Genomic DNA, 23,975 nt, shown 5'->3' with positions numbered 1-23,975 from the left:
GGCATCTAATGACAGACTTTGACAATAGTACGCCTACCTCAATGAGAGTTTTTTGACTAGCTTAGATGTTGGGAAAGGCTTTATTAGAAAAGGGAAAAATCTAGCTGACTACCATGTGCTTTCAGTCCTTTTGGTGAAAATGAGGGACTATTTTTGTTAAAAAAAATGCTTAAATTCAAAAGCGGTTCAAGCTCACGCTTTAAATCAAGCTCTTTGATTTAAAATCTACAACTAGTGCTGTGAGAGGCGAAATTACAAAAATGTTGCCATTGTCTAAACACATATGGACTTAATGTGATCAAAGGTTAGCTGTCCATTTCAGATTGTTATTATATACCCAAACACAAGCTTATAAGGGCTTGAGCAGATAAGCATTCTGAATTGCTATTGATTATTTGTTTGTAAACATAAATGGAGTATAAATATAGTTGCCTGGTTTGAGTCTTGTACTGAAACATATTTATCACTGACCCTTTACCATATCCATGCATGCTAGCCTTATAAATATTTTATCATAGAGAATTATAAAAAACAAAAACATTTGAAATACACCAGTCTGTGTATATAGAAGAGGCTGTTTTTATTACTTCATTATTTCAAGTCAGACAGCCTGACAGAGTACCAAAAACCTAATTAATGCAACTCTGGCATCAACTGCAGAGCACTGGTTGCCGGTAGTTGAATAAACAAGGTCTAATGTTATGGTACAAGCTGTGGCCTCTTTGACCCAATGCCTCTGCTCCCACAAAATGAAAGTACTGAGGGTCTTCCATAAGTGAAATGTACCACCATTGTCAGCCACCAGGTACTGGGCCTTCACCTGTGGTGATGTCTTAAGTTAATTTGGGATCAACGCCCTTCATTTGGACTTTTCATAGTTCAGCTCTGCTCAAATACAGGCTGCCTTTGTAACACTGACCCATTTAAGATCAAACAATGGCTGAATTGAGTAAGACCCTCAAAGCAACCACACTCTTCTGCATTTTTGACATGCTTCTGTGATAATGTGGAAAAAAAAGAATTACAAGAATGTTTCACAAAAAGAGTTGAAAACAGAGCAATACAAATATACGCAGTTAAAAACCAATACTGTATTTAAGCATGCATTACAAGCACGCGTAGTTTAAAAACAAAAACATCTAACCAGGATTTAAATACAGCCTCTGAGCCATTTTATTCTCTCTCTCTCTCTCTCTCTCTCTCTCTCTCTCTCTCTCTCTCTCTCTCTCTCTCTCTCTCTCAATGACTAGAAAACAGTCATTGGTGTGTCTCCCTCTCTCTCTTTCTGTCTCTCTCCACCTTCTCAGTACCTTCTGCACGTTTTGCACGTCAATCCTTCCAAAGTTCACACACTGTAGGCATTAAACCATTTATCCCATTTTTGAGAACAGTTTAGTCAAAATAGTCTTATTGGATATGGATATAAATGCAAATACAATGAATGTGCCCATCTTTCTACATCAACCAGAAAACCTCCACTTTAAGCCAACTATATTTTGCCATCTAGTGGTACAACATACAAAATGCCTTCTCCTAAACAAAGAAACCTTCCTCACTTGCTTAAAGCTTTCTTGAATATATTCACAATTTAGGAAAAACTACCAAAATAGAACAATCTTAACACTTTGTTGTCATCATGAATTAATTGCAATTAACATTAAATTAGATAAATTATCTTTTATACATGTAAAAATATATCCCAAAGGCTAAACACCAGAGCCTGTGGGCTTATTTACAGTGTCCTTGCTGCTCTGTAGTTTGCTCATATCGCCGAGGCGTTTTAAAAAACTAAAAAATAGTCCAGTGGTCTCAGTTTTGAACACCACAGGCTTGCTGCTTGCTGGAACAGTGTCACTAGTTATCTGTACATCGTTGTCTGTGGGCTGCATGACAGGAGCTGAGGAAACAGGTGGCTTGATTGTGTTTTCTGCTGATGTGTCATTTGTGTCTTCAGCACCTGATTGTTTTAAGTTGTGAGAAATGTCAGTATAATCAAACACTGGTTTGGAGGGAGGGTGTCCGGCGCCCTCTCGCTCTGGCATCGTCCCTTTTTCTTTAGCCACATGATTTGGAGTTCTGACGGGCAGTTCAGTCCACCGATTACTTTCCCCTGCCTCTGTTTTTGGGACTTTAGTAGGCAGCGTATGGCGGCGTCCAAGGTTACGTTTAGGGGAAGGTTGAGGTTTGAGCAAAACTTGAAGCAAATCCTCATTGCTGGGGTCATCAGGATACCTATCCGCTTCCTCATCAAATGTGAGCTGACGGCGTATGGGCGCATTTGGAGGAGGAGACTTCTGATTTTCCAGAGAGTAGTCCCCAGATGAGACGCTGCCACGGCTGTTCTGAAAACGCAAAACTTTTTTAGATGCTTCACGCAGCTGTTGGGCCTCCTCCTCATTATTATCTTGCAGATCTTCCTCATTATCATCAAAAGATCTAACTGTGGTCATAAGTCTAACAGTCCTTTTGAAAGGGTTCCTAAGTCCTCTAGAGTCCTCTTCTTTGGAAGTTTTCATCTCTTCTTCATTAGAATTTTCACTCTCTGCCATTGTGTCCTCGATGTCTGACTGGGCTTTGTGCAAGTTCCGTAAGTTCGCAGTGAGTTCAACTGCTGAACTCCACTCTTTTCTGCCCATGTCCTTAGCTCTAACTGAGGCTTGAATCTTTTGATTTACTGGGGGAAGGGTTTCCTGAGAAGTAATTTCTGAAAGGCTCCCGTTATTGGGACTACCATTAGTTGGGCTTCCACGAGTCGATGAGGGCTTTTCTGCTCTTCTCCTAGAACCACGTTTGATGACAAAGTTTTGTAGCACAGATTCTAATGCAACACTATCCATTTCCTTATCTCTACTGGAGCAGGTAGCTGTGGATCTCCGCTTGGCTGCAATTTCCAGTCTGTCTCTGTGTCTCCGTTTCACCTCTGCAGTCTCTCTAGCTTTGTTTTCCTGCAGGAAAAAAAAAATCCCAGTTCAAACCCTTTAATTTTTCTTTTATCTCAGTATAGGAATATGCCAGCACATATAGCGCGTATATTACCTGCATAGCTCGCAAAAATCTTTCACAAAAGGAGTTGAAAATGGAGCAACACTCTTCCAGTTTAAAATTCTTGGCATCCTCACAGAAGTACTGTGCCACTCTGTCACTTACAGACTGCAACTCCTGAAGATCAGTTTCTACTTCTTTCAAGCAAACCTCCGCTTCCTAATTGGAGCCAAAACCAAAACATTAGAGCATATACTCTCTATTAAAATTCACACAAACTGGACCAAGTAACGAATCACCCACCATTAGAAAATCCTCCATCTGTGCCTTTAGGTCTTCCTGCTTTAAAGTGTTTGCATTGGCATCTTGCACTTTCTTTATTTGCTTTCGATACTCCCCTTCAATGTCACCTTGATGTATTCTAAAAGAATTTTTGAAAGCATTTCTTCTCTTATTCTGATGATACAGCAATACAAGAAGAAAAAAGCCATACAAGACACTCCTATATGGCTTTTAAAAAGGTATTGCTTACCTTGCTGCAGCTTCAATGTGTTTGAGCTGTTCTGGAAATTTAAGCAGTGCTGTGTCCACCTTCTGAGCTTGCTGTGATGAATTAGAAAGTTTGTTGAAAATCTAATTATGCAACTTCATCTTAAGGTGAGAAACACAGACTTCTCAAACAAGTAAAAGCCACTTGCCATCACAACATAATGCATAAGATTCATTCCAGGTTTGTTTGCTTTGGTATCCACTAGTTTCAACAGAGAAGACATTTTGAAGCCAACTGCATTGCCCGCGTAGCCGCCCTATGATCAGATAAACATATTGAGATCAAACAAATATAAATACAAAGAAAAGTCATCCAAGACTCCACAAACACAATCATTATATACTCACAGCATTCATGTAATTTCCAGTCTTAAGGACCAGGCGAATGACAGCATGAAGATTATCGCAATCTAGCAGCTCTAAAAGAAAACATATATTGTTAACTCCAACTCCAAATGGGCGTACAACTCTGCTTTAATGGGTCTCATGTTTCAAACTCAAGGAATGCAGACAATACCCCTTCCAGCAGTGGTCAAAGTACAGATGAATTCTTTTACTTCATCCATAAGGGGAAAAAATTCCTCCTTCAGCACCAAGCAGCTCAAACGCTCTTCATAGCTAAAAGACAAAACGTTTCCATCATTATCACCACTGACATTTAACATGTGATTTTCATTGAATTACACTCAGGTGGCTTACCTGGGGATCTTGACCAACAGTAACATAAATTGATCTGCTTCAGGGAGAGCAGACATGTCACCTTTGAAATTAACCAGCTGCTTTACCTGCATTTGTGAAATCAGAAAATCTGATTATGTATTTGCAAAGTAAATAAACAAAGGTTTAGAATCACATGACGCAATAGACATGTTTAAAAAAAACAAAAACAAAAAGCAACTACAGTACCTCCCCTTCATCCGGAAGCATCTTGCATAATTCCTGCAGTTTTCCAGTACCAAAGCCCAGGCCATTTCCTGATTTGATATCCTCAATCATGTCCTTTATAGACCTGTAATAGAGGTCAAGCGAATCAGTTATCTTTAATTATGTTTTTACTGTTGCTTTGAAATATCTCATTAGTTCTGAGTGTCTGCTTTCATATCACACTTTTCTATGCTTGGTAAAAAAAAAACTTGGAAAAAAAAAAAGCTGCTGACACATACAAGCCTCTACCTGCTCTAATCACTTTATTTCAACCCTCAGAAAAATACATGCTGTGCAGGACATGAAAATGATGGAATGGAAATGTGCTAAGATTGCAGAAAAACATATTTGGTAACAGCATGAGAAAGAAAAAAGTAGTTAGATTAATGTATCCATATGTTGTTCTCTTGTTTTGCTGGTGACACAGTAGTTTGATCACAAACATTTTACGGATGTTAACAGTAACAGGATTGTTTTCATTCCTTTTAAGATCTGTTGTTTATGACAACTAGCTTTAGGCAATAGATTTACAATACCTCGCAAAAGTGTATCTGTAAGTTACATCAGGGAGATAACCTGTTAGAGCTGTAGAACAGTCTAGTATAGATCAGACCTGCCAGGACATGTCGGCTTTCAGAGATTTTGTGAGTATGATGCAGTCTTATTGCATACAAATATGCCTGCCTCACCTTGTCCTCAGTACAGTGTAACATGGAAAGATTATTGTGCAAAATACTCACACCTTCACAGTGCTACCACTGACTCACCGCTTGAATTGCTTTAGGAAAATTCCAATGTTCATGCTCCTCTTGGAGCTGAGGACAGAAATCTGGGGGGGGGAAAGGAGAACAGAGACCGGATTAAAATCTGCTTGTTAGCTGCTAAAACGGTTTCATTGTTGACTTGAGCTCTGTCTTTCGTATCACAGACATCTCAACTTTCCAAAGAGACAGTCGAATCCAAAGGTTAAGAATTCTTTGAGTTGATTGTATTGAACATTCCAGGCAAAGATGCAGTTTTTGCACCTTTTCACCATTTCTCTTACAAAATTCTAGGTGAAAGGTCAAAGTAAAAAGTTAAAATGTGTTGTTAGTCAAATCATGATTGATCTACACTTCATTAAGTAAATGTGCCTAGTGGTGTTTATTAGGGACGGTAGCTTAAATACAGAGCATGGACAACAGAGTGATGTCAGTGAGAACACAATTAGACCTTCCTTCAGCAAACAAATGAAAATAATAATACTCCACCCTTGTACTGAGTGATTTTACATCATTACATAATGTTTCTGACAGAAACATTATACTATTGTTGTCATTTGTTGTATTTATATATTGCAAAGTTGGGCCTATAAAATGTAAATTGTAAAATAAGCAAATGTAAATTGCAATTTTAAGTTTCACATAAAGGGTAATAAAGTTCCTATAGTATCACTATATTCCCAGTTCATAAAATCACCACTTCGGTCACTCTGGTTTTAAATGTTAGGAGAGGAAAACATTGCAGGGACGTCTGTTTTTTCTTATATGTAAGCTTGGGGGGGGGGGGGGGGGGGGGGGGGGTTAATTCAGGTCAAAAGAACTTGCTTCCATACCTCAGCAATAAACAGGAAAGAATATAAAACCTTTCAATCTATTGTACAAACCTTGGGGGTCAAAGTTCCACTACATGAACGGGTGATAGTGACACATTTATAGCCTGGCTAGCTGCACTCACCATTTCCCCTGCTGTGGCAGAACTTGGAAGGCCCCTCAGACTCTGACGGTTCAGAGCTTTGATTTGCTGCTGGGCCTGCTTGTGGCTGAACAGCTCCTCCATATGATCAGTGTCCAGCTCATATTCCCCATCAGTCTTATCTGCTGTCCAGATGTTGTGCTTTCCTATAACTGTGTGTTTGGGTAGGGTCTCCCAGTTGAAGTTGCGCATCTTGGAGCGCCGGCGCTCCAACCTTGAAATTGGACCCAGGCCATGTAGGGATGGAGGTGGAGGAGGTGGTGGCGGAGGAAGTGGAGGTGGTGGGGGTGGAGGTGGGGGTGCAGGAGGACCTCCTGGCTGCATCTTTTAATAAGAACCTCTCAGCAGGTTTTGAATGCATCCACACTCATATTCATGCATAAAAGCTGAATTTCAGCATATATTGGAATGCAGTGAATGTAGAAGCGATTCTGGTCGTTTTTACAGGAATGCGGTGCAAGAGTCAGTCCTGGAGTGACTTGTTCAAAGTGTTGTCAGTTAGGATGATGCATTCCGACTGAAAGAAACAAAGCAGGGTGGGGACACATAAGCTACAGATCTTCATACACTCTACAACAGTGAGCAGCTTTGTTTAGCACAGAGTACAGAATTTACTTTCTTTACTGTACATAAGATTAATTATGGGAGTGATGCCGCCGATTATTTTCATAAAAAGTTTCCTGAAACTTGTGCAAACACTATAATAATTCATGATCCACTTTGGAAACGCATAGAGGCTACTTTAAATCTGCCATAACAGTCACTTTAGGAGATCTAAACGCTCCTGGTGTTTTATCCAGTACAGAGCTATGCTTGTCCACCGTGATCGGTAAACTACTAAAACCAATGTTTGTTCAAACACTTAGCATTATTTTTAGTTAAAGACCGGAGAGAAAGAAATGAAAAGTCAACTCACCTTTGTGTTGGACTCAGCACAAGTCCCATTACTCCGCTTCCCTTTTTGTTTCTTTTCTTATGGCCCTCTTGCTGAAATTTCAAAAGTAAAGAGTGACATCAGCCTGGATAGAGTGTCGAAACTACCTGTGTGTAAATGACACGCCCAGGTGAACTCACTTAAAATCCATGACAGCCCACACCTTCCCAGGCACTCTGGGATTGGCTTATTTCTTTCTCTCTCTCTCTCTCTCTTTCTTTTCCCTTTGGAGTTTGGGGAGGCGCTGCGTTTCTATCCATCTGTCAATGAGTTGCGTGAGTAAGCGGTCAACTAGAATGACAAATATTCTGACTCAGAGAGAAAACCCATTGAACATATTTAAAATGTAATAAATACATTATCAACTTAATTAAAAATAAATTAAATGTTATATACTTTAGTAAATATTCCTGCGGTGAGACCGTCATTGATTTGAATTCATTATATATATTAATTTTCAACTAATATTCAGGCTTTAACTCTATATTATGGGAGTTCTCTCACAAAGGTAAGCGGTATAATAAGTCCAGCTCTGATTGGCTGCGTGTCGTTTGACTTCCGCAAACATAACTCGCCGCTTTGATGGAGTCGCAACCCCCCCCCCCCCACTCCATTTTTTTTTAGCATAATTTCACATTTTAATGCACAAGAAAAACTTAAATTCTCACATTTGTCTGTACATATTTTGACCGAGACCAGCACCAACATTTCTTCTTGGTAAACTGCTTGAACCTTGCTCCGTAGATGCTCGTTATCAGATAACGATAACGGATTGCTCACCAGTCACAAGCCCAGAATGTGTATTTGTTTTTGTGTAATAGAGTACATTTAACACCACTAATACAAATTAAGTCGACTGTTTTTTCTACGTGGTGTATATTTATCAAAATCCCACAGGATTTCGCCCTCGAATACATGCCTCAGTTTGAGCTCTGATGACCATATAAGGAAATCCGTACAACGCAATCGGACCCCTGAGCTGGGGACTCGGTACTTAAAAACTTCAGTCCCATTAATAAAACAGGACTGCAAGGTTTGGAGGCCTTTCTCCCCCCACCACCACTTCCCCTGCCAGTGGCGGACTCCCTCAGACATCGGTGCGTTGGTGGTTCTTTGTGTCTGGGGGTGGGCGTCCAGGTACACACCGGCTCACTCCTTGGCGGCCGCTTATCGGGGCCTGGAGCCTGGGGCTTGCTCGGGCCACTTCGGAGGTGGGGTGCCCCCGGCCTCTCGGCCTGGGGCTCGGTCACTCAGGCACAGCTGGCTGCCGGCGGAGCTCACGGGCGCGTCACTGCAACTCCCCCTGGCTTCTGCTCCGCGGCTGCTGGGTGAGCCCTCATCTGGGACTCTCCTCAGCTCTTTCTGGGACAGTGGCGCGGCTGCCCCTCTGTTAGTCTTCCTTGGTCTCTTGTGTTCTGGGGGCCTCTGGATGTCTGGAGTTTTGATCTCCTCCATACCTGCTTCATGCCCTGGAGGACGGGGCTGTGGCCCCCCCACACCCTCTAGCAGATCATTACATGAAGGAACCTTTTAAAAAAACAAGCGCGTCCATGCTCACAGGTGTACACACGGGTGATCACACCCACAAACTACACCCTTTTTGGCTCCTACCTCAAAGCACACTGTGTTCTGTTGATCTTATGTGCTGCACAATAATGTTTAATATTTAGTATTTACTGTCATATTCCCATATATCATTGTGATGTTGTTAATTCTATTACTCTTGTTCTCTTCTGCTTGTTTTCTTTTTTCTTTCTCAACAGGTGATCCAGGTGATCGATATATGCATTTTTCTCTCTTTTTTTTTCCTGCCCGTTCTGTTGGTTTTTGTTTTTTGCCCTTCTCCCCCGTCCCTCTTCTCAGCTGTTTCTCTTTCCCTCTTTTTCCCCTTCTTTCCCCCAGTCAAGTCTGTCCCGTATTCAACAAGTGAAAATAAAATACACAATAAAAGGTGAATCAAATGGACCATTATGGCAAGGCTGGGATGGTCAATTTGGTAAAGTAAATCCGTTGGGCATCTTTCTTTGCCTTTAGACAATAATTCTGATGGCAAAAGAGCCAAACGGGACAGGCAAAAAATAAATAAATAATAAAATAAATAAATAAAACAGGACTGTAAGTCATATTATGATAGAAAATTGACATAAACATTTTTCAAGATCGATACTTCAAATCATCCCGCAAATTGTCTGCAATGCGTTAAACAGTGTTAGTATGCAAGCCATGGGATTTTCTCAGATACTGAGGAAAACTTGCATGTTGTTTGCCTTTTCCAATGGAAAATGACCTTTGGGATAAAATAAGATTTTAAGCAGGAAGTGAAAGCGATACTGAGGGAAGTCTGAAGGGACTGACAGTAAAGAATATATTTAAGACTTAATTACAAGACCAAATGTGTGACCACAACAAACTATCATATTATATAACTTATAAAGGTAAGATTAGATAAGAGTGTGTTATAATCTAATCTCTTAACCTTAATCTCTTATTCTGATTTTATCTGAGAGCACTGTGACCATTAAAAATCTATTTGTATTAATGGCAGAGAAGCTTGAAAAAGCAATCATGTCTGTGATTCTAATATTGACAGATTGATGGCTTTATTCACTGCATACACCACCTCAAAGAAAACATTCAGTTTCTTTAGGCTACTTCTGGTCGCCCTGTCTCATTCTTTTAAGCCAACATCAAAAACCTTAAGCAAACTTTCAGGGAAAAAAAAAAGGTGTATTTTAAGGAATAAGAAATAAGGTAATCCACTGAAAGCATGTTGCAGATATATTTTATCATGTACATAATTAAAATTACATACTGAATATTGTGAGTTTTCTTTACATACATACTGTGAACTGTAACCATACGAAACTGACAGCCCCTGTGTCGAAAGCACATCTAAGTGAAACAAAACATCCAGCAGACTTTATTGGATTTGCAGAAGATAAAGACAATCAGCTGACTAAAACAATCTAAGTAACATACAAATTATGTTACAAACAGGTAAATAAATAACGCAAACTATAACAAATGAACTCATACATTCTGTTTTTGATGACGCTGACACTTGTACTGTAACCTAAAGTGCACCTTGATCCACTATTCCCATTTAGTATTTCAAAAGGAAGTTTTGCAGTTGCACAATGCCAGCTCCTACAGTCACTGCAACACTGGCTGCGTGCCATGTTTTGATACGGATTTCTTTATGATTGTTGAGATCTGATTAGATTAGGAATTGATGGGGATTTGCTGTTAAACACAAATGTCATGTTTGTTCAGGCTTGTTTCCATGTGTAAACTCCAGAGTAAAAAAGACAGATAGTTGCAATGGTGCTGGACTTGATCTAACACTGTATCCAAAATTTAGGTGTAAAATAATTATGACTGTATATTAGGTTAGAGAAAAATCATGTTTGATATATATATATATATATATATATATATATATATATATATATATATATATATATATATATATATATATATATATATATATATATATATATATATATATATATATATATATATATATATATTTATATATATATATATATATTTATATATATATATATATATATATTTATATATTTATATATATATATATATATATATATATTTATATATATATATATATATATATATATATATATATATATATATTTATATATATATATATATTTTCCCCTTCTACAGAAACTGTAAACTGACCATTCAGGCAGGGATTTTAACAGTGACAGTAGAAACATAGTGGGGCAATTTTAAAAATGAATCTATATTCTGATGTGTTTGACTCAAAAGTGTTAAAATTGATCTCATGATCACATGTGCATAAGGAAAATAAATATAATTTCTGAACATTGTAGCAGTACCCTGCTGACTTGCTATTTTTTTTAAGAATTCCTCCTATTTGATGTACACTGAAATATTAAAAGGGAACCTTACACAACAATACAAATACATCAAAATAATGCATGTGCAAACTGCAAAGGAGAATCTCGACAATAGTTGACTATCCTGTACATATATAAGAGATGGAAATGATTGTGCTAACTAAAGAGTAAGAAAATAACATGGGGTAATTTTGTGATTTAACATAAAACAACATAAGAACAACTTAAAAAGTTGTCCATCTATGTAATAAATCATACTGAAAAACATTACAAAAGAGCTATATCTGGCTGCTACTTATTCTACAATATACTCCTTTATCCATTTAAATTCGCCATCTAACCACAATGCCAGCATGAAACTGTACATGTCAAAATGCTGAACCCTGGATGCATATTACTGCTCCTCCAGCCACGATGGCTTATCTGATCCTGGGGGCTTTAACTTTACATTGAACTGTATAAGAGTTTGTTCTAACTGCTGCTGGTTGCCAGCAAAATAAGCGGAGATGGCATTATGGAAGAGAAGCAGCTGCTTGTGCATCACCTTCACCTAGAAGAAAAGAGAGGAGAGAAAATGACATTACAAACATGGTTTCAGGTGTTTACATGAAAGCACAGCCTGCAGACATTTATTTGGATCACCAACTGCTCGGAATACATTCCTAAAAATAACTTGCACATTCCTCTGAAGCCTATTCTCAGGAGTCAAGCAGGCCGTTTTAAAGATCTCAGAAAATACTATCTTAAGTTTAACTTGAATTTATTTGCTATTTTACATTTATCTGGCAAGAATTTCCATGTTTTTTTAACAGTTCTTGTCATGAGTGACATTTCATTTTCCTAAAGCCAGATTTATTAACCAGGGATCAGAGTGCCAGGACCTTCACCACAACTACTGTCTGATCCACAAAACACCGAACTCCTACAGCCCCTTTCTGCAAGTGATGGCCCCACAGGAGGGATTGCAGATGTACTGCTTTTGGGCTGTGCCCATCCAGGCCCTGTGGTTTTAAGTATCTTGGAGTCTTGTTCATGAGTGAGGAAAGAGTAGTGCAGGAGATTGACGCTGTATTAGTCTGTTGTGGTAAAGAGAGATCTAAGTGTGAAAGCAAAGCTATCGATGTGCATTTCCACCCTTACCTAGGGACCCAACCTCGGAGTATTGACTGAAAGAGGGAGACTGTGAATACAAGTAGCAGAAATTAGCTTCTTCTGGAGAGTTGCTGGGTTCTAAAATATGGGTCACTAATTTGAGCCACTATTTATAGTAGCTGATTCGAAGCATCCTCAACATTTTACCTGCATCTTTGTTCAAAACTGTCTTTCAGTCTATCGGCCCCCGTGTGCTCTATATAACTAGTGCTCCACTGCTCTTCGGCCGAGTCTCTGCTTATTTTAAGAAAGATGCCATTCAATCTCTTAAAAAAAAAAAAAAAAAAAAAATTGACTCTTCTCATCCTCAAAGTTATACACCAATCTAAAAATGACTGTTTATTGGTAGCAGTTTAGAAAAGGTTGAGACCAAGTAGCATACATCTCTTTTAGACAAATGCAGCATTCTTGGTACATTTAAATCTGGCTTTCATAGAGCTCATTCCACCAAAACAGCTCTCTTTAGTCTCCAGTGACATTTCTATGCAAAGCGATGCAGGAGAATGTTGTTTTGCTGATGCTGGACCTGACCTCTGCCTTTGATACTGCTGACCATGACATGATTCTCCACTTCTCTTGTCTACTGTGTGTCACAAGGTTCTGTTATGGAGCTCTTATTTTGTCTATCTGTTCCATCTTCAGCATATTTTGAGCACTTTTAAATGACATTTATTGTCACTGCTACACAGATGACTTTCAGTTAAATATCTCTTCTAAGCCCAAGATGTTTCTACTGTGACTTAGACATCTTGCATAAATGATTAGACTGTATTAAAGGTTGGATGGATGGCAATTTTCTCCAGCTTACTGAAGAGGAAACAGAAGTCCTTGTTTGTGCCCCTGTCAGATCTGTGCTTAAGGTAATGGAGATTCTAGGTCCCCTTGTCACATCTGATAAATCTTCCATCAGGAACCTTGAGGTCATTTTTGACTCAGCTTTGTCCCTGGAAGCTGACGTGGTTCGCTCTTGCTTTTACCAGTTGAGAAAAATTTCCCAGGTGAGTTTCAGTCGTTCAGGCTCTAAACTGGAAATTCATACTCATGCCTTTATTTCATCACTTTTAGATTTTTGCAATTCGGTGTTTACTTGTTTCAACAAATCTTCCCGGAGATGTCTGCAGCTTGCTCAGCATGCAGCTACAACACTGCTGACTGAGTCTTCCAAGTACTCAAATGTCACACTGATACTAATTCAGTTGTACTGGCTTGCCATTAACCTTCAGAGTGCGCTTTAAGATTCTAGCGCTGACTTTTAGAGCTCTGCATGATCAAGCATCAGTGTACATGAGTCAAATTTTACATTCATACATCACCAGCAGGTCTCTGAGGTCATGTGATCAGGGTCTATTGGTTTTGCTTCACAAAAGACTGAGAACTAAAGGCGACTGAGGTTTTTCAGCAGTGTTCCCCAGACACTGGGAACTCTCTCCCACTGAGCTTAAGATCTGTGGACTCTGTGGTCTCTTTTAAAAAGCAGCTAAAAACTCATTTTTAAACTTACTTTATGTTTTTGTGATGAAGCACTTTGTGATATTTATCTTTAAAGGTGCTATATATTCAATTTTACTTTGCTTTACTTTCACTCCTCCAAGTAAGGAGCCAGTTAAGGACGTTTGGGCATCCAACTAGGACATCTCATAGTTGAGATGCTTTAGTCATTCCTGTCAAGAGGAGGCCCCTGGGCAGATGCAGGCACACACTAGAGAGATTAAGTCTCTCGGCAAGGGCAGCTCTTTTTTCTGCTAATATAAGTTCTAATTGAGGTTTTACCTTGAAAGTAGCAGAAATGCAAAAGATTCCTTCTTTTTGCTGTATAATGATAGCAGTTATATTCAACACTGTGCTCACTCAACACAGTAACATGGGTATCCTTCAAGCAACTTAGAAGAGGCATTGGCAAGACACAGTATTTTAGTATTATATTTTAAATATGATTGGGGTTTTTTGTGTTTTTTTTCCACGTTCAGAATGACCATCTCAAAACTATTACGACCAGCTGTTTTTAAGGAGGCATATCATACTGCTAAAGGCAGTTGTTTGTGCCCTTAATGTTTGCAAGTGCCTAGCCTGTTTCAAAACCACATCATCCATGAATGAACCCTGACTTTGGGTGTGGTTTAATCTAGGCTTTGCTTCATGTGAAACCACAATGATGTCAACAACACTGATGTCATGTGGTTACCAATGCTGCATGATTGGAGGTAAAAATCACTGGAGCCAAAACCAGTCCCTGTACCCTTCCTAAGTATTCAACCCTCAAAAATGTAAATGTCATCACCTGCAAGCAAAACTGCAGAGCCTGAGTGTGTAATTTCACAAGGAATAAAAATGGTATGAAAAAAGGAATGGGACAGCATTTTAAACACTATAAAAAAGATTAATGAATTAAATTTGTGTGCAATAAAGGAGAGGTTGTACTGCCCTGATTTAAATCTAAATATTATTGCAACCTTTGGGTTGCCTGGTCCTGTGTGTCTGTTTGTTGTTTCCTCATACTTTTCTTTTTAAGTTTAACCTAAAGGTACCCTTAGGTATAGTCTGCAGAAATTCAGAAAGTATGCATAAGACCTCAAGAAATCTGCCAGAGAGCCCTCATGCGCTTGATTTGACAGTGGGGCAGCCTTAAGCCCTCAAAGGCTTTAGCACAAATGTGCCACAAAGTTGGTAAGTCTCTGAGTGTGGACACTGGGATTATCTCCTAGAAGCAAGGCTTGCTATTCAGCAGCGATCTTGAAATGCTTTAAGCACTTCTTTAGATAATGACTTAAAAAAAAATACCCAAATTAATTGAAATGGTCTGGGACATAAAACCTGCATGTGCAGTGTAACGAGGAAATCTGAGGGGGAAAAAAAGTGCCAACTTTGCCCAAAAAAGTGAAGAAGTTATACTTATATCACTATCTTTCACTACTAGAGCTAAAAAGAATAATAATTCAGAGGACTGCACTCTTTAAACATGCAGGGATTTCAAGAATAAAACTAGACTGTAATCTGAACCTTGTTTTCTTCCAGGAATTTAAGCTTGATGGTGACATCACTACGCAGCCTTTCATATTTGTCTCTGTGGATCTGGTACTCATGCTGAGCCATCTCAATGCGAACCACGCCAGCTGCATCCCTTGGTCCCAAACTCAGTTCCTCCAGATCAGAGCGATAGGCATCAAACTCAAGTCTGAACACAAACACAAGACTGAATTATTTTCTAGGCAACCATTAAGTTTAACCACTTAATGGTTGTACATCTTAGTAGTTCAATACCTTGCATTTTCGTACTGCTTAATCGTCATCAAAGTATCTTCCATTGTTTTGTTGACCAGTGTGTTGACACTGGATACGAAGAAGTTGATGGCACCAAGCAGAGCCTCGCCATTCTTACACAACAGCTTTTGTGTTTCTGCATTATACCCAAACTCATCCTGCAGAGAAATACAGAGGTTTTACCTGCCAATGTCATGACATGTCATATGGGGAGATTCTGCAATACTATACCTGCAACTCTGGGGACTTCTGGCTGAGGTCAGTGAAGGCATCTCCTAGAGCCTGCTGCGTCTGCACAATTCTTTGAAAGTGATCGGTGAGAGCGGTGGCCAGTCTTAGGATGTTTTCATACTTGCTCTTCGTGTCTCTTAACACGTCAATCTGAGCCTCAAGTTCCAGGTCTACTGTCCGTGAGCCTCGGCCAAACTTTTCTGAGAACATCTGCTTTGTACACTGCGCAATGAATATGAACAGAGAACAGCACACGGTGTCAATGCAACCTGATGTAGTCTTTGGAACACAGACATATCCAAGCATATCTATTCCATTTTAAAAACACAGCATGCACACATAGTGCAGAATACCTTGTACGTGTTTATGCCCCATTTCTTCACACTGTCCAGTTTCTCCACTGCTACACCACGAGAAACTTCTTCAGTTGAATTTGTGTTATGGTTCGACGACCCTAAAAAGAACATAAAAGCTAGAAATAAACACACAGTGTACACAGTACTGGAGCTTCTTCTATGAGGAGAAGTTTTTAAGGCAGTGGTTTACAGAAAATAAGTGAGGACAGTGTGGACAGGGTGATGAGCATGGTGATACCTGGATGCTGCTCTGTGTGGTGGGCAAGTCGACTTGCTGCAGATTGACTTTTAGGCAAGTTAACACCCCTGGATTTCATGCGAATGTCTGAAATGAACATGCCGGTGATATAGAGTAAGAATGAGAGGAAGACATGTAAAAATGACTGTAGTGAAACATGCCAGAGCAGCTTGGGAGTGAGATATGCCGCAGAACAGCAGAGCATGAAGACCGAAGCCCCTTTCTGACATGGGATTTGTAGAATTGCTGGCTTCATTAATCTGTTGAAGTAATTCAGTCATTCAGACATAGGTAGCTTCTGTGTGAATCTTCAAGCATTCCCACAATATTTGTAGAAATAACCATGGTAACTGGACTGGATATTATGTTACACAATGCTCTTATATCCAGATCAATCCTGTGTCAGTGGTACTTAAGTCATGAAATGTGACATACTGCATTCACACAACATGTGTAAATCTGTGCACTTTCTTTGATTTGTAAATGATCATGGAGAAAGTGCGCTGCTATACGCTGTGCATTCAGACATGAAGCCACCCACGGAAAAGGAGTGAAAGTCCAAAAGGAGCTTAAAAACTGTTATGCTCTGCAGTGGAGGACACATAAAGAGCAGGGTTAGAGGGGTTTTGAAGTAAATAATAATCCACCAGGCAGGCTTCACATGCACAATAAAAGCATTAAAAAAAGAAGATGAAAATGGAATTCATGGGATGAGATGCAAGTACTGGCAAAATGGTCAAAGTGCATTTCAAAGTACAGAACAGAACAGATTTTTTTTTAGACAACAACATTGAATGTGACAGCCCTGTAATATCTGGTTAGTTCATTCCTATTTTTGAAAGGTGCCAAAACATTACTTCTTGCTGAAGCTGTTCAGTGGCAGAGTTCGGTAGGTACAAGCAAGGTTACATACAAGTCCGCTCATCAAGCCTCAAAACCTCTTACAAGGGGGCAAATAAGACCAACATATCAAGGTTAAATAAGAAAGAAAGGGGTTATTAGAATACACAGCCACCTGGTCCTGGTGCAGGGGCTTGTCTTCTGTCCAGATACTCGGGGTTGAAGTAAACTGCGGGTCCTAAGGAATATGGATGTTTGTGACATAAACCAGGAGACTGCAGGTCAGCAGCTCTCTTGTGACACACAAAGAAAAGCTCCTGCTATTGTTTCTTAAAAGATGCACTAAGTATCAACCTCTTTCAGTAACTGAAAGACAGTACAAGCACTGATCTCTGACACAGCCTTTATCTAACAACAGCCAGAACATCGTGAAACAAAATATCTTTAAGGGTATTTGTGTCTGTCAGCCCCTGGAAAAGGAGTTGCCGGGTCAACTGTACTTATTAAAAATCCTGTTCAACTGATGTGTGCGTTTTAGCATGAAAATTACTTACTGAACAGCAACTTGTACTTAATGCACCTTTAAATTTGTAATATCCCTGCAGATATTACTTAGAAGAATAAACAACAAAGCAATACCTGCAGAGAATGGAAGCATGGTTTGCTAAAAGTACCTTTGATACTGCTGGTTGGGATGATGCCCCCTGCAGGTCCTCCATAACCTCCAGAGACAATACTGGTTTCATTCAGGTTGGGTCCAGACACCATCACCTGCTGCAGATCCTGAGTTAAAACAGATAAACACAATTTATTAGCTTTTTCAAAGTATCTGCATGGATGTTAAGGTGCACAAAAATGCTGAGCACACTTGATCATTTTATGAAACAATGTAATTTTATTTATCTTGGTCAGACCCACAAAGCAGTAATCTTAAACATAAACATAAATGTATGTCATCCATAACTTTTAGTTAAAATGAACAGAATCTATTTTTTGTAAAGCTGACGTGCAGACAGATAACATACAAAACATTTGATTATGAGCTAAAAATAATAATATTACTTGTAGTAGTCATACATTTCATTATAGAGGCCTCAGTATTGCTTATTCTAATGCTACTAATGTCATTGCTGGTGTAGCTTTCTTAATCCCAATGGGCTTTACAAATGGTGCACCAACCTTTTAATTTTACTGACAGTTTGTCATGCAAACGCTCATTTATGTCACAGTTTCCTCCTGTAGGTGCTCTGAACGATTCAACGTTATCGGGTTGGAGGTACACATCTACTGTCCCTAGCTACAGGCCTTTACATGGTAGGGTAACATTTGGCCTAACCAGCCATGAACTGTACAATCACGCAAAATTTAGGGAAACTAGATACTGTTATAAGCAAAATAGCATTATTCATTTCCACAGTGAGTGAGGTGAGATGAAGCATCACTGACCTGCTCCAGACTGTCATCCTCTGGGAGAGTGCCTGTGTCTCCATTGCTGTTAATGGGGATCTCCATGGTTGCAGCCTTGCTCATGATACTGTCTGCCATAATGAAATCTCTGCAAGAAAGACAATAGCACATAAAGCTGGGGGAGAAAAACAGAACAATGCTAGCCTACATCGACACAGAATAACAGCTGGCTTACACTGATGCTAACGTGATTGACCAATAGCAACGGTGCTGATGTGGCTTGCTAGTGGGCTACTACCTGACAGCTAGCTTCAAATCCTCACCACTGTAGCTGAGACTGGAGCCAAGTTTCAGTCGCCAGAAAGACTAAACAAGTCGCGCGGGCAGTAGCCTTGAAATATAACATAAATTAAACGGAGGCACCGCTGTTTTTACTTAGTATCCCATACTACATCCATGATTACTCATCCTGAATCGTTCACATGATCATCTACCTGCTTCCATAGAATTCAGACAGAAAATCCCTGCATCCAGCCAGGTCGCAGCTTTAATAGTACGACTTCGGAATAAAGGTTTTCGTGATTTTTATTTTTGTTGTGCGTCACATTAGGTTCCATTTAAAAGCACTGTGCTTCAAGTGAAATGCACAATGTATGTTTTTAAATGTACTTTATGTGTCAAAAAGCAGGCTGAGAGGGATACTGTAATTTGATGCTCTTATTTTGAAGAATAATAACGTATCATCGTCGTCAAGCCTCCCCCATCTTCCACGTCGTACGGTGCTGACGTAGCGTTTTCCTCTGACCTGCAGTACCTGATTTCTCCTGAAGATGTCAGTAGCACTTCACGGCCCAGTAGAGAGAAACTAGAACATGGCAAATCTAGAGTAACTCAATCAGTAATATGGCTCTGGTCCCTCAAATGTTGTGAGTATTAATCATTAAAGCCTAGGTTGTTACATCTTAATCGTTCCATTGATTGCAATATCTCCTGAAATCAAACTGTATAAATACAGTCGTTTGTTTTGAGTTGTGAAAGGCTTTGAGATAGACCTCACCCTAGCAAACTGGCCGCACTTCCAATTATTTGCCTCATTTATTTCAATCAGGGACGCAAGCAAAGTGCACATGGCCTCCAAATGTAGAAGTTTTTCTGTAATTATTCCGGCTCGAAGCAGAGCACCAACCCTTCACACACGCTCACAATGTATTCCTAATGGTTAATTTTCCTCCATGCACTGATTACCTACAAGTGACATATTTTCCAGACTTCTAAAAATCTCCTCCTTCGTTTTCAGTATTCTACACAGCATGAATTTGACAAGCGCATTTCTAGGATCAAAGCAGGCAAAATGGCAAATCATGTAGGTTATGCATGTTCCCCCCCCCCCCTAATCAACAATCCACTTGTCAGCAGTGATTTGACTGGCATGGGTATGTGCTCCGCCTTTGATTCTCCTTCCAAATTAATATTATTTTAGCACCATCTTGGACTACTGCGTGCTGCACCAAGTATATTTTCTTGTTTCCTCAAACATTCTCAATCATGTCATCCCATGTCCAAAACGAACTAGATGTATGTAGAACCATGGTGGAATCTCGAGGTCAAGATGGTCAAACGGTATAGGTGAGCCTTTTATCCCTGCCCCAGATACACAAAACTGCAGTTGAAATTTTGCCTACATAAACTTTTGTATTTCAAAAACTGACAATCTGTCAAGCATGACCATGCCACATTGCAGTCAGCCATGTGTGAAAAGTTAAGACAGTTTTTGATGTGGTCCCATTAATCATGCATTCAGCAAAACTGCCCTGCATGCGGTCCTGAAACCGGAAGTCACTTTTCTGATGTGCATCATAAATACACATTGAGCAGAGTTATCACAAACTTTAAATAGTGGCTTTGAACGAAGGGATGTGCTCCAGGTTGCAGTAGTGCAATAATAAACTGAACATAATGATCAAACTAACTAAACCTCGACTCCAAACAAAGCATATCAGTGTTTCTGCCTATTGCATCTGTATAGTCACAGTTGGGAAAAGAAGGTGAGCTCAGACCAGTGTGTCTTCCAGAAATGGAAAAATGAATGTGTCATAGTCATAGGAGGAGTTTCAGTTCTTGTGATAATGCTCAGTTTTGGTTCCAGCTTTCATTTGTTATTGTTATGGCTTTTTTGTGTTTGCAGAGCCCTCAGTGTTTCCTTCTCTTGTCTCATTGTGTCTCATCTCTCTGTTAGTGCTTTTGTCTTCCTGCGTTCTCCTCTTTAACAACATGGGTACGTTCGACTTACCTCCTACCTGCTTTTCCTGAACCTAGACCTGATGGAAAACATCAGTGAGGTCTAGGAGGAATGTGGAAGAGAATTCATGAAGACTTAGGAAAAATAAGGGTGTTATGCAGAGAATCCAACTGTTGTTACACTATACTCATTAATGATGTGACAGCTGATGTCTGTCATATTAATTAAAGACTACAAAATCTGACTTCACACCTAGTATGTTCTTACACAGTTGTTTCATGCAGGTGATATAAATGAAAAGCACACAAAAAAGAAAGAAATTTATTTCCTTTCCATTCATAAAGGATGGGCCAGTGTGTCCTTTTCTCAAAGGGGGTAATATAGGAGGCATCAAAGCACCTTTCCTTAGCATTTAAAGACCTTCATTTATTATGGCTGACAGACAATTACTTCTGGCTGGGTCCTACTGAGTTAGGAACCCTCCTTAACCAAATGTATTATTCTTTTGCAGCTCTTGTTAAGTGTTAGTCCTCATGCCCCATGTTTTACTGTAAAGGTTATCATGTATTTTGCCCTAGTTATATTTCCTGTCCTTGTCTTTCCTGTGATTGTTGGCCCCACCCTCATTGTTTTCAACTATTGTTGATAGTCTTACCTGTGCCTTATTCCCAGTATTGTCTCACTGCAATATCACTTGTCTTTGTCCAATCATTTGCAAGCCAGTTATCGGTGTTCTATATTTGGATCCTTTTCACAACTCTCATAGTCCCTCTCTATAGTAGTATACTTAGCTATTCTAAGTATAATAAGCATACTATGTTTATAGTTTTAGATACTTTGTAAAAGAAAAATTACAAATGTTTTTTGTCTTCCTTTCACACTAGAGGGGCGTGCTACCAAATGAGATTAGTGGGTTAGCAAGCTATGTCAAGCTGAAAGCCACAGGGATCTGTGTCATGAAAGTGCCTCTATTTTTACCTGGCTGAATCACCATGGTAACTTACTCTGACCATATAACCTGGTCAGGAGAAGGTTATGTTCAGAATTTTGTTTTAAGATTGGCTGGAAGCACCAGATTTTCGTTGATCCTTTCATTTAAAGCATGTTTTAAGTGAAATTCGTTGTCAAATCATTAAAGCCGCTGAATGATGCACAAACTGTGTGTGGCATTGTCATGGGTCGTTTTCATGTATTAATTTGGTGAAGCAGAAAATGTACAAATGTTTTTATACTTATTATAATCTGCTGCTTAGTCTGTGTTACATTGCTGGAATTGTACATAAGGCACATCCTCTTCTGTTGATCCAAATCCAGCTGGAGCCAATCCCAGCTGCCATAGGGAGAGTGGCAGGTACACCCTGGACAGGTCACCAATCTGCCTGGTCAACCAAAAAATTAATTTCCCTTTGATCTGCTGACTAACTAAAGTAATATCCTTTATTAGGCTACAGGACATTAACCTTTAACGTCTGAATTTCTCCAGTTTAAAATTTCAGAGCTCTAATGTGCAGCCACACCTTAGAAATAAACAGGAGCCCACTCAGCAATAAATGATTACCTGTAATTAAAATGTTTATTTTACCGCTCTGTGCACTAACAGATTAAGGATTTTCTGTAGCATTAATCTCTTGTCATTTTTACAACAGTTTTGCATTTTAATGTTATCTTTTTTTTAATCTTCTTTATAGATTTTTAATCACTGTTTTATCATCATAATCATCCAAGGATGTCTTTGATTGGGGTAGGCAGCACTCAGACAGATCATTTTGCGCAGAAGTAGAGCCATCTGACCCGTGAAACCACCCTTTTTATATGAGCGTGCTGATGCAGAGAGCCCAGCTTAATGGAGACAGTTGATAACCACCATCACGATACCCGTTATCTCCAACTGGAGCTTTAGGTTTGGTCGAGGAGCATAGCTGTGTCAAATGTGTTTATTCCTGGCATACACCTCAGGACAACATGTCTTCATATCTTCTGTTGAGAACGTTACTTTATCTGGTGAAGCCACTGAAAGATGGAAAGCAAAGATTAATTGACAGCAGCTTAACAGATCTACAGTACATACTGTTGACATGGTGACCCAATACAACTGCATGTTTTGAGTCATAAAACTACAAATATACACGTGTCTTGTAGGTCAGTACCTATAAGAGATGAATGTATTATTTTTAACAAAAGGTACACTGCTAAACATTTTCATGGTTAGCCAGCTACTATTTTTTTTCTTTTTTCCCTTTTTTCTTTTAGTTTGAGTGAATAATTGAATGGGTATGTTTTGGCTTCCCATTTGAAAAGAGTGACTGACTCAACATCCTTTAGCATAGGTACCTTTGACCTGCACATTATTCATGGGCCACAAACAGTGTGCGGTTGCTGAAACTTGACTTTTAAAATGAGTTGTTTTGTTTTTTGAGTGGAAGTAAAAGAGATTAGGTGCAGCAGTTAGTCATTTTGAGATGTAATTAAGGCAAATTAAAGCAGAGTTTAATCACAAATTCTCTCACGTTTCAGCATTTTAATGTTATAAACTCCACAGATGTAGCTTCGTGAGAGTTTTACATTTTAACAAGGCAGCAGTGGGGGGTTTATACCAGTTGTCAGACTTCCATCTATACTCAAACCCTTCCTTGGATAGAAATTTCAGAACACCGAATTCTCACAGACGTGAATGTAAATTTAGTGTCGCCTATAAATTTAGAACAAGGCCAAATTAAATTTTAAAGGTCTCAGGCGGGGTTCCCACTGAGCATGTCACAAAGGCAGCTTATGTATGTGAGGAGAGCGTGAGACCTAAACCACAGTGCACCCCTCCCCCTGTCATTTTAGAGAATAGTTCATCTTGTTTTTAATGATCATTAAGCATGCTTCCAGATGTTGGTAGGGAAATTCATCCTCACACAGTCTCCTGTGCTCTACAGCAGAAAACAAGAGTAGAGTGATACAGGAGATCCAAGAAAACAACGGAAAGTAGTGCTGCCTGCATCTTTAATTCATGGGAATTACAAACATTGCTCAATTCTTACATTATAGAACATATGGAAGTGATTTTTATAGTATATTTAATGTGCCATTTCAAACAGTCTATCAACCTCTTTCCCAACTGGCGATTCAGTCAATGCTCTCTCAGAGACAGAGCAATTCATCATCGTAATGGGTCCTTGGATGCTGTAAATGTCAGTTATAGATTGTCTGAGAAGGCAACACATAATCAAGAACAATAAATATTTATATGCTTTCACTTTAC

General features: G+C 39.3%; 2 protein-coding genes across 8 annotated transcripts; both read right to left on the bottom strand.

The window, feature by feature from the left end:
* Positions 1–1,217: 1,217 nt before the first annotated feature.
* fhdc4 (FH2 domain containing 4) lies at positions 1,218–7,256 on the bottom strand. The gene is made up of 12 exons (XM_080889108.1): positions 7,106–7,256; positions 6,172–6,706; positions 5,223–5,284; positions 4,438–4,540; positions 4,231–4,316; positions 4,049–4,149; positions 3,880–3,950; positions 3,636–3,788; positions 3,515–3,585; positions 3,286–3,403; positions 3,037–3,201; positions 1,218–2,945 (listed from the first exon to the last, which is right to left on the bottom strand). Exons 2-12 carry the CDS (start codon positions 6,511–6,513, stop codon positions 1,707–1,709), a joined length of 2,511 nt encoding a protein of 836 aa, XP_080745234.1. The 5' UTR covers positions 6,514–6,706; positions 7,106–7,256; the 3' UTR covers positions 1,218–1,706.
* A 3,516-nt stretch (positions 7,257–10,772) lies between these two features.
* On the bottom strand, positions 10,773–19,105 carry LOC308401195 (arfaptin-2-like). Of its 7 annotated transcripts, none has more exons than XM_080889319.1 (10): positions 18,984–19,105; positions 18,529–18,637; positions 17,757–17,865; positions 17,258–17,320; positions 16,243–16,329; positions 16,002–16,102; positions 15,649–15,870; positions 15,418–15,575; positions 15,157–15,331; positions 10,773–11,557 (listed from the first exon to the last, which is right to left on the bottom strand). In XM_080889319.1, the coding sequence occupies exons 2-10, from the start codon at positions 18,625–18,627 to the stop codon at positions 11,402–11,404; spliced, it is 1,170 nt and encodes a 389-aa protein (XP_080745445.1). In that variant the 5' UTR covers positions 18,628–18,637; positions 18,984–19,105; the 3' UTR covers positions 10,773–11,401. The 7 variants fall into 7 exon arrangements, with proteins under 7 accessions (XP_080745445.1, XP_080745442.1, XP_080745444.1 ...); XM_080889316.1 differs by having other exon boundaries at positions 18,725–19,021; XM_080889318.1 differs by having other exon boundaries at positions 18,788–19,021.
* Between the last annotated feature and the right edge of the window lie 4,870 nt (positions 19,106–23,975).

Source organism: Rhamphochromis sp. 'chilingali' (genome assembly GCF_963969265.1).
Source record: "Rhamphochromis sp. 'chilingali' genome assembly, chromosome: 8".
NCBI lineage: Eukaryota > Metazoa > Chordata > Actinopteri > Cichliformes > Cichlidae > Rhamphochromis > Rhamphochromis sp. 'chilingali'.
The sequence above is the reverse complement of the archived record's forward strand: the minus strand, read 5'-3'. Positions and strand labels throughout refer to the sequence as shown.